General features: G+C 39.9%; 1 protein-coding gene across 2 annotated transcripts in view; it reads left to right on the plus strand.

Annotated features, from left to right (window-relative positions):
- Window positions 1-16,894, plus strand: part of Stmn2 (stathmin 2) — a 57,105-nt gene extending 40,211 nt beyond the window's left edge. For both annotated transcript variants that reach the window (XM_004842019.4, XM_004842020.4), the window contains exons 4-5: window positions 7,780-7,971; window positions 15,534-16,894. In XM_004842019.4, coding sequence (XP_004842076.1) covers window positions 7,780-7,971; window positions 15,534-15,593 — 252 coding nt within the window. In that variant the 3' untranslated portion in view covers window positions 15,594-16,894. The remainder of the gene's footprint in view (window positions 1-7,779; window positions 7,972-15,533) is intronic.
- Window positions 16,895-17,126: the final 232 nt, after the last annotated feature.

Genomic DNA, 17,126 nt, shown 5'->3' on the forward strand with positions numbered 1-17,126 from the left:
TCTAATACAAATAATTCCTAGTGTATCAACTTGTATTTATCAAGCATTTACTATTTGCTAAGCACTAGCACATCCTCACCAACCTTATATCCCAATGAGAGACAAATCACTAATATAGATAGACAGATATAGATAGATATGTCAGATGATGCAAAATAAAGCATGCCAGTGGGAATTAGGAATGTAGGTAAAAGGAGCTGTTAATACGGGGTAGTCAGAAAAAGTCTCTTAAATAAGAGAACATTTGAAAAGAAGCATGAAAGTAGTGAAAGAGTGAAACATGCAGTTTTTCTATTGGGCCAGAGTATTCAAAGTAATAAGAATAGCAAGTGCAAAGGACCTGAGGTGGGAGTGCTGGGTGTGTTTGAGGAACAACATAGAAGCCAGTGAAACTGAAGCAGAGAATGCAAGAGGAGACTGAGCAGGACCTGCAGCCAGAAGGTAGCATTTTAAGGACTTTCACTTCAAGGGAAATGGAGGTCACAGACAAAAATAAATACACATCATTATGTACTTGATCTGAATCACAGTAGCTTTTCAAAAAACTAAATTTTTTAAAGAGAGGTAACTAGAAAAATAGTTTTAGCTAAATAAAGAAAACTGAGAAATATTCCAGACCAAGACAGTGATTCCTTAACTAGGGAAACACAGAGGTAAGAATGCAGAAGGTGTGTTGTCGGGGCAGCAGGCAAACCAGTTGCTCAGAGTGGTGGACACGGGTAGGTAGTGAAGAGCTGAGGTTGTGGAAGGCCTTGAATGCCAGGTTAGTGTGCAAACTCCATTACAGAAGACATCAGGAGTCACTCAGGGCTTTTTAAAACTATGTGCACATCCAGGCCACCCAGCAGCAAGTTGCATTGACCTAAACCCTTTCCCATAAGTAATAGATTTTTTAAAATTCTGCCTAGATGTGATACTATATTTTCAAAAAGCATGAATAACTTTTTGGTATGGTTGTAATCAAAGATACCTGTAACTGCCAATTATCATAATAAGCATTTCTCACTGAGTTAACATAATTCTAACTCAAGTATAAATGAAGACAGATGTGGATATAGATGTAAAATGTGATTTCTATGGATATTTGAAACACAAAACTGAACTCATGCCCCACCTCCCACATTTGTGTCTCTCTGGCCTGTTTCCGTATGGCAGGGGCTCCTTGGATTTGGCTAGAAACTTCCCTAGAGGGGGGCAGGTCCCAGGCCTTATGGACTTTGTCTTAAACATCCTGGCAGTTTCCAGGCTCATTGTAGTACTGGCCAGAGAGCTGATGGAAGGAGGATGTTCCCTTGGGCTCCTTTGAACTGGAATGGATGCCACGTTGACTGGCTAGTGGCGGAAGCTCATTATAAAAAGAACACATCTTCTTCCTGCTTTTCCTCACTTCTGAAGTTATCTCTGAGAATCAGTATCCACCTCCACTGAGACTATGTTCATCTCATGCTCAATTCAAGCTCAGTTTTCAAAATCGGAGTCTCTCTATTGCAGCTGACCCACATGGGTGAAATAATAGCACTTTAGCTATCTATCCCTTCACTTATTTGTTCATTCGACAAACATTTATCTAGGAAGAGGCAGCAGAGCTAGGTGACCACATATCCCAATTTGTCCAGGACAACTCTACCTTACCTTTCTGTTTCAATATCACCACAATTATTTATCATCCAACCTCATAAGTGTTCCAGTTTGGACAACCAGTTATATGGTCATCTGCGGCAGTGTGATATTTAAAAACATCTTTAAAACTAGGATAACTAAGAACATACAATTAACAGGATGTCTGGTCAAATTCTAGCCTGCTTCTTAATAGCTTTATGCTCTTGAGCGAGTTGCCTAACCTCTCTGTCTTCTTTTATCCACCTATAAAATGAGACTTGTTGCCAGGCTTGGTGCCACATGCCTATAATCCCAGCATTTGGGAGGCTAAGGCAGAAGGAATACTGCAAGTTTGAGGCCAGCCTGAGGTACATAGTAAGGTCAAGCCCAGCCTAAAGTACATAGTGAGACCCTATCTCAAAATTAAAATAAAATAAAATAAAATAAAATAAAGACTTCTAATAAGACCTATGCCATAGAGTTATTGTGAAAATTAGGTTACTCTACCTAAAGAACTGTGAGAAGATTGGCAACTATTTTACAAAAATGTGTCCAGTTCCTGATTTCACAGAGAGTATGGCCTAGCAAAGCCAAGCTTTTATAAAGGACAGTAGTTTTGTTAACATAGATACTGAAACATTATCACATAACGTATTTTATTAGTATTTTTAAATGTGATAAAGTTCTCTATCAAATTGCATAGAAGCAGAAGCCATTTGATAGGTAATAGATATAGAATAGGTCAGCCCAACTGAAAAGTGAAAAATGTTGAAATCTTAAGGATCTTAATGACATTGATAAAACTGTACACTAAAGTAGAGTAAATTAAAAGGCACCCTACTCCAACCAGTCCAGTGAGATTTGATTTGACCCACAGACATTACTGGCAGGATAAACTCCAAAATGGGGTCCAAAATGGAGTCCAAAATGGGTGAGCCTCTGAGAGAAAGATGTGATGCTTAGTCATGAAATGGCCTAACAGTGAATCCCTAGTGACCAAGCCTGGCAGACTCAATGGATGATCCAGAGCTGGAATATGAAATCCAGAGCTGGATTATTGACAGTTTGACATTCAGGAAGCCAGGGTGACACACAGGCCACAGAATCCTTTGTGTGCTGGCCTATACCCAAGAGCCAATCACAGGAAACCCAGAAGCACTCGTTTTGAAGGTCTTTGAATTTTAATTATTTTAAATTACTTATTATGCTTCTGATTTTCTCAATACAAATCAGAAATGTACCCTTTTGTTTTACATAATTACACTCAATTGTCAGATTTCAACAAGACATTATTTGTGACTTTTTGGATGAAATATGTTTTCATTGTTAGCAGTAAAGCCGATAATTACAGACATATCATGTAGCCTACTAAAGGCACTTTGGTACTAGGAGATTTGATGTCTGATAAATGGTTCTAAATAGCAAGTAGTATATCCTGCAGATGACAAAAGGGATAAGAAAATAAAGTGGTATAAATGTGTTTCCTTCAGAAGTGAATGGAAAACGAGTGCTACCTAAAATGTAGTCTTAAATCCCTTATGTGTACATAAAGTAAAATGCGTTTTATATACCAGTTAACTCAAATTTATCTTCCATTTCATTTGTGCAGTAATTAAACTCTTATACTCAGTAATATAAGAAATGGTAATTAACCTCTTTGGAAAACGTTAAAGTGTTCCTAAATGTACAATAACTCTTCTTCCCTGTCTCGTGACTTTCCCTCAGGTACCTCAGCTACAATTATTCATGTGGTACTGGGTTCCATGTAAGGAGGTTTATGCCTAGGAAAAGCGTTCACCAGCAACATGAACCTTGCTTCTACAATAGCAAGATAGAGAAGGTTCCCTATTCTCCCAGGATGGCACAATGAACAACTTGGTTTTACATTTTGCCTTGATATTTGCATTCTATCAGCTGATCTGCCCTGCTTTCCCATTTCAGCATTGCAGTGACCTTCTGTTAGGTACACACGCTTCAGAAATGTTCCACTGAGGCCAGATACCTTTTCTTTGAACAACTTATTTTTAATAATTTTTAGTAATCCTACTCTCTGGACTTTTTTATCAGTCCACCCAGCTCAGATTCCTTTCTGCTAATCTGCCCAACCAAGGTATAAAGTAAGAATACCTGTTAGACCATGTAGTGAGAACTTTACTTCTACTGAAAATGAAGGAAAATGCTTCCACTTTGGGTATCATTCGTTTCCATTCCACAGCTCCATTCATTTCATGTCACGTTGTAGGATACAAATAGGGAAGGAGACCCAATTTTCTTCCTTGAAGGTATAAATGGAAGCATGAACTATATTCACATGAGAATCAATTTCTTCCCAGGAATAAAGTTAGGGAGTTATAGGGAATGGTTGCCAGAGGTGAGGCTGAGGAAAGAGGAGCAGTGCTTATGACTTTCCATACCAGTGGAGAAACAAAGACCCCATGGCTCTCAGACGCTTTCTATGGACTGTGTGCTTAGGAGTGGGGACCAAATTAGGGAGCCACAAGTATTTCCTCACCATTGCTAAACCCACACCCTATACCTGCACTTCAAATATTTGAAACATAGACAGTTATTCGATCTCACAAATGCATGTTGAGACGATGGTGGATACAGCATTCCCTTCCAGTGCAAAGACACCCTGAGGTGTGCAGCCCTGGCAGGTGGCATGGCCCTGTCTGGCAGGTCTTTGTCAGTTAACAGCAGTCTCAGAAGATGGTTCTCACTACTGCTTTCTGTTTCTCTTTCATTCCATTAGCTGTGCTTTTAAAAAAATGCACTTGACACCCAAGCTGTGTAATCTCATTTAGCCCCAGTGGCTGCAAAAGTACTGACCTCATTAAGTGAGGCATTCCAAAGTGAGCCACAGGCTGCCCTCCAGAAGTCCAGAAACAGTATTTGTAATGCAATGTCTCCGTTACTCACAATGGGAGCTGCAGGAGTACTTGTTCAAGCTGACCAAATGTGTCCCTTGAAAAGGGCTGCATTGCTATATCACTCTTTTCATTTCAAAAGCTTCCCTTCTCCATCCTCTCCCTCTGACATCTCCTCCTGACTTGGGCTCTATTGCAAAGAAATTAAAACTGGAAATATAAATATTAAGTTAAGACAAATACTAACTTAAAACAAGAAGTTAACGTATTAAGTTAAAACATCTGGAAGTTCAGTTGAACATCTGAAAATGAAAACTTCAGCAATTACAGTGGCCTCCTGATAAGTACGCACAGTAACCTCTGCTCACAGACCCAGCGCAAAGAGCAGCATACACAGGGCCCCTTTTCCATCCCCATCCCCATCCCCATCTGGTGCTCGGCAACACAGGGCAGAGACAGGGGTCTGCTGAACAGCAGGCCAGGGCTCATTTCCCAGTGCCACAGGAGCCCTGTATAAAGGCCATGAAAAAACCAGCTGGCTCCTGTCAGGGCAGCACTGGAAACCCTGAGCTACTGGAGGAGAAAGGAGGAAGCAACTGCTCACACCCTGAGCAGAAATCTCACAATGTACCGGTCTCCTGAAGCTGTGGCCCCTGGGTCCGTGTTGCTCAGAAGTACCTCCCCTCACTGACTGTGTGTTCAGGTGGGAAAACTATTTCAAAAGCACCACACTGGAAGATTTTGAAAAGTTTAGTTTTGTTTTGCTTTATTTTTGTTCGGTTGGTTTTGTTTTATTTCTCAAGCTGCCTCCGCAGGTTTCTGTGCAGTGTAAGAGAAGCCTAAGTCTCCAGTTTCTGTGATGTTCACATCACACCTTGTTGGGTGATGACCCACCCTTCTTCCTCTGCCCTGGGAATCATCGCCTGGATGGAACTCTTAGAAATGGAAACTCAAAGCTGTTTCCTCTTATTCACAGTGCTTACAGCACTGTGAGATTTTCCATCCCATTCCGTGGACATGGGTATATGTGTGGTGGGGATAAAGGAGCCTCAAAAAAGGACTTAGCCTGTCCCCAGCCATGAGGACAACCCACTAAGTGTCCATAGACCAAGGGGCTGAACAAATACTCTATACATATGAGATGGCTGACCTTTTCAGTCGCGTTTAGTGGTGCCAGGGAGTCTAGAGTCATCATCTCTTGAACACATGTATCTTGAGTTTTATTTTCAATAATAATGCCATTTTTTTCAGTAGAAATTTACTTGATATTAGACATTTGCGTTTGAATGAAATGGCCATGAAACTAGAGAGCTTCCTTACTAACAGCTCTCCCTAGAGGCAGGAGAATGCAACAGCTTGAAAATACATCAATTTTTTTCCATAAAAAATCACAATAAAGTGGTGCCACTGTTCATGAACTTAATTCTTTTCACAATTCTGATCACAAACCGAATTGGATGAGAATCAAATAAAATTCAATGGTTATGTTTAATGTTGACCTTAGGGGGAAATTTGATTCGGTTCTCGTCCAAGTCAACTTGTGACCAGAAATAAGTTCAGGAACCAAGGTACCACCGAAATAGATTTTGCACTCAGTTTGTGCTATTTTGGCATTTTCTTGCTATTTTTTCATATTAGCTTTCCTGCAAGCTAAAGCAAAGAAAGAGTATGAGGAGTTCACTTTAAGAGTTTACTAAAGATCAGTAAAATTTGTACAGGGTTAAAGCAAGAAGCAGGGCTGGTTCCTGGGATTTTGTGTCTAATCTTCAGTGAGCCTACTCTGAATAAACTTGGGAGCAAACACATCAAACGAGACTCATGAGACTGTGTGATTTTTATCACATATGTACAATTTTATATGAAGAGAAATTTCTTCCCTTTGTTGGCCTCATAATACTTATACATCGAGATCTCTCCTGTAAGCCCCTACAAGCACACAAAACTAAAGTTTTTCTATTAATACTTTCAGCAATGATTAGTATTTAAAAACCCACTTGGGAATTCTTACTTTCTTTTTTTTTTTTTGGTACCGGGGATCGAGCTCGGGTCCTTCCACTTGCAAGCCAGGCAGTGAAACCACTGAGCTAGATCCCTGGCCCCACTTGGGAATTCTTTTGATCTACAATTGTGTGGATGTTTACATTTATAATGACTCCAGTGAAGGCTCACCACAGAGCATCAGCCAATCCTAAGGAATTCCCCAGGGACAATGACTGTGCAATAACTTCGCCTTAAACCCAGGTTTATACAGATAGATCAGTGTTGGATGATACTTCCCTTAGCTGCACAGTGTGGAAGAGAAAATAAATAGGGAAAGAACATAAGTAAAAGATCCAGGGTCACCAAGAGAGCTGAGACTGAAAGGGCTGACACAAAGGCCTGTGCCAGTGTGTTTTGGGAACAGTACCTGTGGACTGCCTGTGACAGAATCACTGGGGAATCACTGCTTATCACAACTGTAGATCCTTGGGCCTCACCAAAGAACCTCAAGAGCAGAAACTCTGGAGGTAAACAGCAGACATCTGCATTCGTTTCAAGCAGCCCAGTGGTAACACACCCTGCACACAGCCATGCAACCTTCGGATGCTGGAGAAGAATCGCAGTGCACGGGCTGCATGTGTGAGGGGGCTGTGTCTGATATTCTTTCTGCTGTAATCACTGAGCAACCACACGGTTTCAGTGATTGCTCAGAACGTTCAAGAGAGGGTCAGAAAAAGGACTTTCTGCTGTCTGTGGCTAAGTAGACATTGAACTTGCACTGCTTTCAAGTCAAGAATTTGATTCATGGTGAAAAAAAACAAAAAAGAAGAAGAGAAAGGCATGGAATAAAAAGAGAAAGTGAATTTGATGATTTGATTGACAAAAGTTGAAAAGCTTTTAATAGGGCCCATCCAAGAAAACAGCGGGACAGCAAAAAAGGCCAAAAGGAAAAGGAAACACTGGCCCCAGTTCTTGCCCATTTTCCTCAGGCTTCCATGAAATGCTGCCATCCAGAGATTAATTACAGCATTTCCTGTTACATAAATGCTTAGCAGCAACTTATTTAAAACATCCTCAGTGAAGGCTAAATGCTTCTTCTTCTAAGATAATCTGTCCCAAAAATTAACAGCTGAAAATTTAGCTAGTCACACTTTTCAGCTAACTACATTCCACAGAAAACCCCAAGCTATGCAGATGAGTATAAAACTGACAACAGCACTCAAGGCTTGAAGTGCAGTTCATCTGAAAAGAACCCTTCCTTGAATTTGTGGACCATTGTTCTGCTAGGTTGGCATTGAGGCAATTATAAGATGGATGTGTTTTTCTTCCCCAGTCTCAGGAGGCCCAGGTGCTGAAACAGTTGGCAGAGAAGAGGGAGCATGAGCGAGAAGTCCTTCAGAAGGCTTTAGAGGAGAACAACAACTTCAGCAAGATGGCAGAGGAGAAGCTGATCCTGAAAATGGAACAAATCAAGGAAAACCGTGAGGCTAACTTAGCTGCTATTATTGAACGTCTGCAGGAAAAGGTAATCACATCCGAGTCCTAAGCAGATAGATCTGTTCTTAGGCAGCATAGTTGGGTGAAGGCCCATCTGCTCAAGCACTAGAGTCATGTTTGCTATAGGTGGGAGGGTAACTAGCTCCACAGGCAGGATCTACGGGGTATGTTGATTCAGTTCAGGGATACAGTATGGTAGAGAAATTGGAATCCAACACTAACACTGGAATTTTGTCAAACTTTCCAGTGGTGAATGGGACTCAGGGAAGTAAATTCACGCCTTTCAAATGTGTAAGACTTCTGCACAAACCTTAAGAAACAATCAATTGGAAAAATATTAAATTGGAAATATTACATACATATTGTTAGTTATACAAATATATATTACTATAGTATATGATGTAAATGATATTTCACTTAATTCACACATTATTTAAGTATTAAATTGAAAAACTATATCTGTCAGGAATGGCTAGGATATTTATGAACTCTGAAAAACCTACAAAGCAAACTAGGTGTTAATAAGACTTCATGGAACCACAGCAAAGGGAAGATAACTGTCAATGTTCAATTCAGTTCTGGTGTTCTAGTTCTACAGTTCTGGTGCCCTTCCCTTCAGCAATCGGCACAGACATTTTATACCATCAATCTGAGTGCATAGTGCTGGAGTTCCTATAAAAAATGTTTTCTTTCTATTGTGTAGATGCAAAACAACTTTCCTTTAATATGTACAGTGTTGCTGTGAGTAATTTATCTTTGTCCAATTATAAAAGTCAGTTAAGCTTGAAAAATAGAAACTTTGAGAAAAAGATGCCTTAATCCTCTTCTGAACAATCTCCTCCCCGCCAGTCCTGAGAGCTGCTCTGTGCTAGGCACTGAAGACTCAGAGAGGAAGAGGACTGTGTCTGTCGTCAGAGTCCGGGGAGGTCAGGCACAGCAGCTCCCTGTGTTTTGAGTAGTCTTAGGAAGCCTCTTGTCTCTGTCAGAGTTGGCCCATCTTGTTGAAGTTGCCTAATCTTGGAGTTCTGGTCACTCTTTGTTTTTATTCCATTCTCTAACCATAAATACCAGGCAAAAGCCAAAGGAAACCTTTTAAAATGTCATTTTAATGGAGGTTTTCATGGATGTCTGTGCTGTTAAGGATTTTTTAAAGCTGTGCTGAGAAGGGTGTGTAGGTTCTGGTGAAGAGGTGACACAGAGGCTCTCGGAAGCGCAGGCTCAAGTCCTACGGACTTGGGCAGGAGCCAGAGCGAACCACAAATGGTACTTGAGATGAAATTTTCACTTGTACGTTAGCGTTTCCAGATTCTCAGAACTAGGCCATCAACTTTCACCCAAATGAGCCAAGTCAGGATGTGAAGGAAGCACCAGTACAAGGCTCCGTGCTGGTTGTGTGTGACAGCACCAAAACAAATGCTCTCCTGAGATAACAGGAGAGCAAAGTTCCATTTGCTAAAGTTTACTCCCCTGACGTTTAACCAGTCAGTCTTCCTCCATTTGCCCTCAGCTTACAGTTTTCTAGGGAACTGAGAGACTCTTGCTTGGCCCATGCTGGTACCGTGGACGGCAAAGAGCCTCTGTGTGTTCTAAGTACAATATCTGTGACTCAGCTTTTACCTCCCATCCTGGGCCCTGAAAAAGTGAAGTGGAGTTGCCAGGAAGGGGACATGCTGATCTTACTCCAGCACTCTCAATTCCTCTTTTAGTTTTGAGTGCAAAATTTATACCATGGACAATCCAGGAGCGTTATTGTTTTTTTCAGTCGTAAAATACTCATAAAACTTGCATATTTTAACTAGTATTTCCAGTAATGCTGGCTTTTAATAGGCAATTCATTTTTCTCCTTTTTTTTTTTGGTACCAGGGATCGAACTCAGGTCCTTGCCCTTGCGCAACAGGCGATGAAACCACTGAGCTAAATCCCCAGCCCTCTCCGTGTTTTTTCCCCTACCTAGCTCCTTTCTGTACTGTCTCCCTCTCTCACCAAACTTAGTCCCTTCCCCCAATTATACACACAATGTGATCAAAATAGATGAACATTTAAATATTTTAAATGTATTAAAAATATATATCCCCTAAAGAAGGATAAACATGAGTCATTTGTAGGAAAATGAATGTACATTGAGATCATAACGTTAAGTGAAATAAGTCAGACACACAAGCTTAGTATCACATGATCTCTCTTATATGAGAAACCCAAAATATAAATAAATTATAGAGTAAAATAAAGGATAATAGGAAATAGGGAGATAGATCTTTTACAAAAAGGACCAAGATATGGAGGGAGGGGAGGAAAAGGGGATAAAAAAAGAAGTAAGATATGTTATGTACATGTACCAACTCTCCACAATGTAATCATTATGTATTGCAAACATGTACTAATAAAATTTTACTTAATTTAAAAGAGCCCTTTCAGTAGACGACATGATAAAAAAAAGTCACATTGCCATTAATCCCTCTCAAAATACTCCCCTTCACCTCAAACATATTTATTCTATCATTCTTGCCACCTTCTGCAGCAGTTCTAGAAGCCTTCTTTTGTGTCATTATGAGATGTGACCAAAAATACAGTGAATGCTGCTGCTGAGTGCCATTCATCAGAAAGGCAGGCTTGTAAAACATTGTGGTGTGACCTCATACACTTTATTCACCAGACTGGCACTGTGGCTTCTGGCTCTGCCTCAAAGTCACAATGACCACGAAAGGTAAATATTTTGAATCAATTCATGACATTGAGACAACCACAACACCACAACAACACAACTAAAGACACTCGCAAAAGAGGACTTCTAAAACTGCTTCAGAAAGTGACAAGATGGGAGGGGTGTGTTCAAAGTATTATGAGGGCAACTGGCAGCAATGTGTCTTTTATTGTAATAATTTTTTAAATTTAAATATCCATCATATCTATCATATCTTTGGTAGCAACTCAAAACATATGCATATCTACCTGCAGCTTTTCCTGAAAATAACCAACCTCGGAAGGATTTTTATTTCCTTGCACCAAGCTATAAAAATCTTTAAGGGAGACACAGCAGCTATTTTTTTAATTCTCCATGTTATTTTGGTTTGAGAATCAGTGGTTTGTAAGCTGTTCTGATTTAAATCTCAGCTGACAATATTCTATCCCTGTCAAATGGTACAGCCCAAATCATTTCTAGGACCACATTTTTCCTCTGTCCATGGTGAAAGGGTGGCTTCTCAGAAATAATAGGGTCTTTGGTGACTGCCAGACAAGATTTATCTCCTCGGGAAAGTGGAGATACTCCTTAGGGAACACCAAATTTGCTTCCATTTCAGATATTTTAAATAGATTATAAATTCGGAACAAAATTGTTGTTACATATTGAATCTATGTGTAAACTAAAACTACTCTTCTTTTTCCTGAATTAGGACAAAGTAAGTTTGTTGTCATTATCAAATATTTAGCCTTTCATTTAAATGAAATTACATCTATAAGGTTAGTAACTAAAAAGAGGACAGATGATAATAGTAATGTTAAAAATGGCTAAAGCTAAGGGGGGGATTTAGCTCAGTGGTTCTGCCACCTGCCTTGCAAGCGCAAGGTCCCAAGTTCGATCCCCAGTACCAAAAAAAAAAATGGCTAAAGCTCCCAATATAACTGAAGCTGTTCCGAAATCTGCCACATCAAAAGATGGTTACTTCTGAAATGATAACCACCAGGGAGCTAATCATTCAATGAGCATTTATTGAGTCCCTACTATATAATTAGGAACCTGGAATGGGATATAATACCAAAAGATATTTACCAGCCATCTCCTTACCAATGCAGATAAGACAAGATCCAGCAATAAATAATATTATACCAACAATATGATATATAGTATGGTTTATTAAACACAGTACATACAAAGGCACTGAAGAATATCAAGGTTATCACACTGTAGAAAACACCTATTCTTGCTAGGCAGGAACGATTAAGGAGACAGTTGCTTCCTTCCCTGAAGGATCTCTTCTTTCCCTAATGCATGCCCAGCACCCTGCAGAAAACTTACCATCTGTCCCACCTGACAGCCCAGCTCATAAAATAACAAACACCAAAGCAGCTTTCAATGGTGTGCAGAGTAAGAGAAGTAAGTAACCCAGAAAACCTTGACAATAGTTTCCTTAGCTGGTCACAAAGTACAGTATTTAGAAAATAAAGAACATGGTTTATGAAAGGGGAAAGAAAACCAAATCTAGCCTTTATTGATTGCTCACTCTAGGCCAGGCATGTTCGCAAGTACTACCACATTAAATCCAAACAGCACTGCTAAAAGGAAATACTCTTAATACCCTATTTCAAGGCTAAGCCATTTACTCAGAACCACAAAGCTAAGCAGGTTGCAGGGTCTATATTTGAATGCACATCTTTTGACCCTACACGTTTGTAGTAGGCTGAAGCTGCTACTGTTTGTCTGTCATTAAGCCCTGCACCATAAGCAGTCTCGGCAGAAGCACTGGAGTTGCACGCCATGGCTGCTCATGACCCTGTAAACATCATGAAAATGGGAACTCCTGGGGTGCCCTCAACTCTCTCCTGCCCCTCTTTCCTAGTACATGTGCATAGTCATTAGGAAAAAGAAAGGTTCCTGATGGGGTGCTTTCCTCTGCATTTAAATATACTCAAATAATGATACACTACATTACCTAGTGCAAGCTCCTTGTCTATATTTGATACCTAGTACAATTAAAGGGACATTAAGAGATAAAGGAAAACAAGATCTCATATTTCTTACCTTTGAGTAGAGAAGACTTTCTACTAAATCACGTTTTTAGAAGGCCCCAATTTTTCCTAAAACCACTTATCATACTTTTTTTCATACCCAAGAAATAGGTACTTATAACTAAAAAATACTCTTGATGATGCTTCCCTCCTTTTGAGGGAAGGATGGGGATGAACATATTGTAAAGTTAGATGCACTTGGGTCTGTCCAGACTAGGGCTGCTGACAGTGCCTGGCACCCAATGATGAAATGAATAGTGTTCTCAATGAGCTTCTTAGACAGAGACCTCCGGACTGGAGGTTTCTGGAGAATTGAAAGTAGTTTGCTTACTGTGCAAACAATCACACGTTTCTTGCATGTCTGTTTTTGGTTTGCTCACATTTTGATATAAAGTCAAATTAACATTTCATGAGTATGTATATATCATGAGTATAAATTTTTCAAATAATGGATTAACCAAAATGCCTGAAATTTTTATTTAGAAACTGAGAATTTATTTAAACTTCCATCTTGCATGTTACCTCAAGCTCACAGATTACATTTGTTCTTCCCTATGGCACAATCCATTTCTTTGTAACTAATTTTGAGCTGTAAGAAGTATACTCCAGCCAGGCGTGGTGGTGCACACCTGTAATCCCAGCACTCAGGAAGCTGAGGTAGGAGGATCACCATGGTGTTCAAGGCCAGCCTAAACTACGTAGCAAGACCTTGTCTCAAAAAACTGAAGAAAAAAAAAAGAAGAGTACTCCAAAGTAGACTAATAATACTAATTATAATGTTTCCTGTTATAATGTTGAGCGCATATGAATCTTTAAACTTAAGGCTTTTTTCTAGCATAGTGATGGTCTAAGCTTTTTCTCAATTTTTGTAAGAGCTCAGCACTTGCTAATTAGTCTCTTTATAAGAAAAAGTTTTTGCACATCTTTTTTCCTCATAATAGCAGAACAAACAGAAGAATCAGCTGCATCCATCCTAATTTCCCCTGGGACATTTCCAAACAGGACTTGATTTCTCTCTATACATGTCTTTTTTTTCCTCCCTCTTCATGGTCTTGAACATATATAAAAAGCTATCTTACATCAGTTAAGTATAATTGCTTTGACAGTCTCTAGAGTCAACTTCCTGCTTCAATTCTATATCTCTGAAGAAAGTAGGGGCTGCTCTATGCTTTTTTTTTCCTCTTAAAACCTATACATGAAAAGTCACATTTTCCCATACAACTGTACAACTGTCTCCTTACACTAACACTGAGATTGCACGACAGTGGATAAGAGAGTGGGCTGTGGAGCCAGGCTTTCTGGATTTCAATCTCAACTTCCCCAGGTTAATTCTGTGAACTTGGGCAAGTTACTTGGCCTTGTCTGTCTGCCTCTTCATCTGTAAAATGAGAGTGAAAACAGAAGCGTTGTGAGGATTAAGGAAATTAAAATAGGTAAGATCTGTATTGATGCAGGTACATATTAAGTGCCTAACAAATGCTCAGTATTGTAATACAAAGAACTCTACACACATAGACTTCTTGAAGTTAATGAAGTTTAACTTTTACTAAGATTTACTTTATAGCTGGTCATGTTTTTGTCCCTGTACTAATGGAAACCATAGAGCCTCAAGAAATTTCTGGAGGGGGTGCAGTATCAGTGACATTCTAGTCAGAAACATAAATAATATCAATAATAATTAGTATTATAAAAGTTCAGTTTGGCACCTATTTGTCACTTATTATACCCAAAACAGTGTGCTTACAATCATCCAAGGTAGAACTATGCACTAAAAACTACAGGATCCATCTTTTTTTCATCAGTTGCCTCCTCAGAAATTCAGTTCTCAGCCCATGACCAGCCCCTCAATTCCTCATGTGAATAAACATTGCCAATCTTGTACTATGTACTTGCACTATTCCTTTAGGCTTTCAAGTGAAACATAAATGAGAAAACACTATTCAGGCCCTCAGTGAGCTTCTAATCAATCAAGTACAGAGGATGAGACAAAAATGAGAAACCTCATACACTGGAATAAAATGGCTGCCACATAAAAGGAAAGCTTTATTATGCAGATATTCAAATGCAAAATGTGATTAGTTTGTGGACTCGATCTCCACAGCAAAAGGGTTGAATGCCACAGGGCTTAAGGAGTACGATTATGATCCTGACTAGCAGTGCTGAAAGACTAGAAATCTGATCATTGAAAATCTCAAGAAAAGACCATTCCATTAAACCAAACATCAAATGTGTGAGGGAGAAGAGTGGCAGCTAAGACTGGAAAAGTCCTTGGCTCAGTAGCACAGGACCTTGACAAAGTTTAAGAAGCAAGACACAAGGGCCAGGGATTAAGCTCAGTGGCACCATGCCTGCCTTGCAGTTGCAAGGTCCTGAGTTCAATCTCTGGTGCCAAGAAAAAAAAAGAGAAGAATAAGGCTTTCACAAGGCTTTCTTGTGAGATGTAATCCTCCCAAACTGTCCATCTGCAACTCTTAAATCCTAAACGTATTGGAGAAAAAGACAGACGCTACTAAAAATAATAGGGAGACCAAGAACCTGATATGTTATTGCAGTTCTCTAAATTTATATAGATCGTTATATTCCAAATTCTCCTAATCATTTTTCCATCATAACTTTAAACAAAACCTGTATTAAACATTTTTTAAAGAGTCTATAAATCTTCTAAAATCTTCTCCAGTATGATTATTCTTTGGGGCTATGTTTACCTTTCTCTGTGAAATGGGTAAAATTCCTAAAGGCAGATGACAACCTGAGTTACTTCTAGCGGAGCACACTGTGTGCAGAGAATGGCATCGGCCATCCTGGCTGTCTGTGGCCCACACGCTAAGGCCCTGTCACGTCCCTCCTCCCCCTGGTGTCTTGCAGGAGAGGCATGCTGCGGAGGTGCGCAGGAACAAGGAACTCCAGGTTGAACTGTCCGGCTGAAGAGATGGAGGGTATGGCACGCCCCACCAATAGTAAATCCCCCTGCCTATATTATAATGGATCATGCGATATCAGTATGGGAAATGTATGACATGGTTTAAAAAGAACTCATTATAAAAAACAAAACCCAGAATCAAAAATTTAAAAACTCAATGCGGTCTCTTTGCAGAATGTTTTGCTTGATGTTTAAAAAATACCTTGGATCTTATTTTGTAAATACTTACATTTTTGTTAAAAAATACAAGTATTGCATTATGCAAGTTATTTCATAATCTTACATGTCCTGTAACAGGCTTTTGATGTTGTGTCTTTCCACTCAAATGAATTTGCTAGGTCTGTTCTTTTTGAAGCTCCCCATGTCTAACTCCATTCCCTACCCTTTTCATTCCAACAGGAAATGAGGTCAGTAGACAGTTTATGGTGCTAGGAACCCACCATTGCCTAATGACCTAGATGATTTTGTAATCTCTGATCTTGACTGAGACCATACCTACATCACAGGTATTACGACTCCATACAAACCTCCACATTTGTTTGCTCATAATCTACTTACTGCCTAGAAACTACAAAACCAGTCTAAGATAAACAACCAAGGATAGCAATTACTTCTGTAGATTATGTGCTACAAATGTGCTTTGGCTTTTGAAAGGGATGGATTAGAAGACAGATCTGAGATCAATCTGGGTAGAAGCAAAAAGTTGAAACTTTTAAAGTGCTGAACACAAGTCCATATTCCAATGGTTCAAGCAGCCATGACACCACTCTTCATACAGTGGGCTTACTTCTCTAGTTTAAGTTCTTTTGATGGAATGAATTAATTAACGTGTCAGGTGGCTTATTTGTGGATGCCATGATTGATGATGTTCCTTTTAAGCTTTTGCCTATAGTACAAGTACATGATGCTACTGAATATTTTTCCACTAGGAAACTGTGAGCTGGTTGTTGCATTAAAACACAAACACAAACAAAAGCAAAAACACTGCGGACTTTCACTCAAGCTGGTCTTTCTTCCCAGTGTGAGGCAATCCTGCCTGTTAAGAAAAACAAATCACTCCATCTGTGAAGCTGACGCAGTTAAGGGGGGGGGGGGCTAAGCAGGGCATTTGTGCCAACTAAGAGAATCACCAGATACCCACCATAAGTACCTATCGCAGTTTTGAAGTTGTTTCTCCCCCAACTCCCAACTCCCACCTCCTGAAGGTTGCTGCCTGCATATTTACTCTTCATTAGTGCTATTTTCCTGTATGTCATTGTGAGCAAGCTGTGATTAATAAAGAATTGGAGTTCTGTGAACTAATAAAGGTTTGGTCTGTTCTCTTGCCCCTGTGTGTTCAGATCGTGGTGTTCAGATTTTAAAGGAGTGGCTGTGGATTGGACAGTCTCACCAGCAAAGAGACAAGAATGAGTTCAAAGGAAGCCAGTGGCCTGCTGATTCACTTCCCTTCTGGAGCAGCAGGTGGCTCCTTTTCCTCCCTCCCTTGGACAGGCCAGCACAGTGGGAGAGATCTTCAACCTGTTCCCCTTACCAACACA

Source organism: Heterocephalus glaber, unplaced genomic scaffold (genome assembly GCF_053883595.1).
Source record: "Heterocephalus glaber isolate CG9 unplaced genomic scaffold, H.glaber_assembly_v1.0 deba00001553, whole genome shotgun sequence".
Taxonomy (NCBI): Eukaryota; Metazoa; Chordata; class Mammalia; order Rodentia; family Bathyergidae; genus Heterocephalus; species Heterocephalus glaber.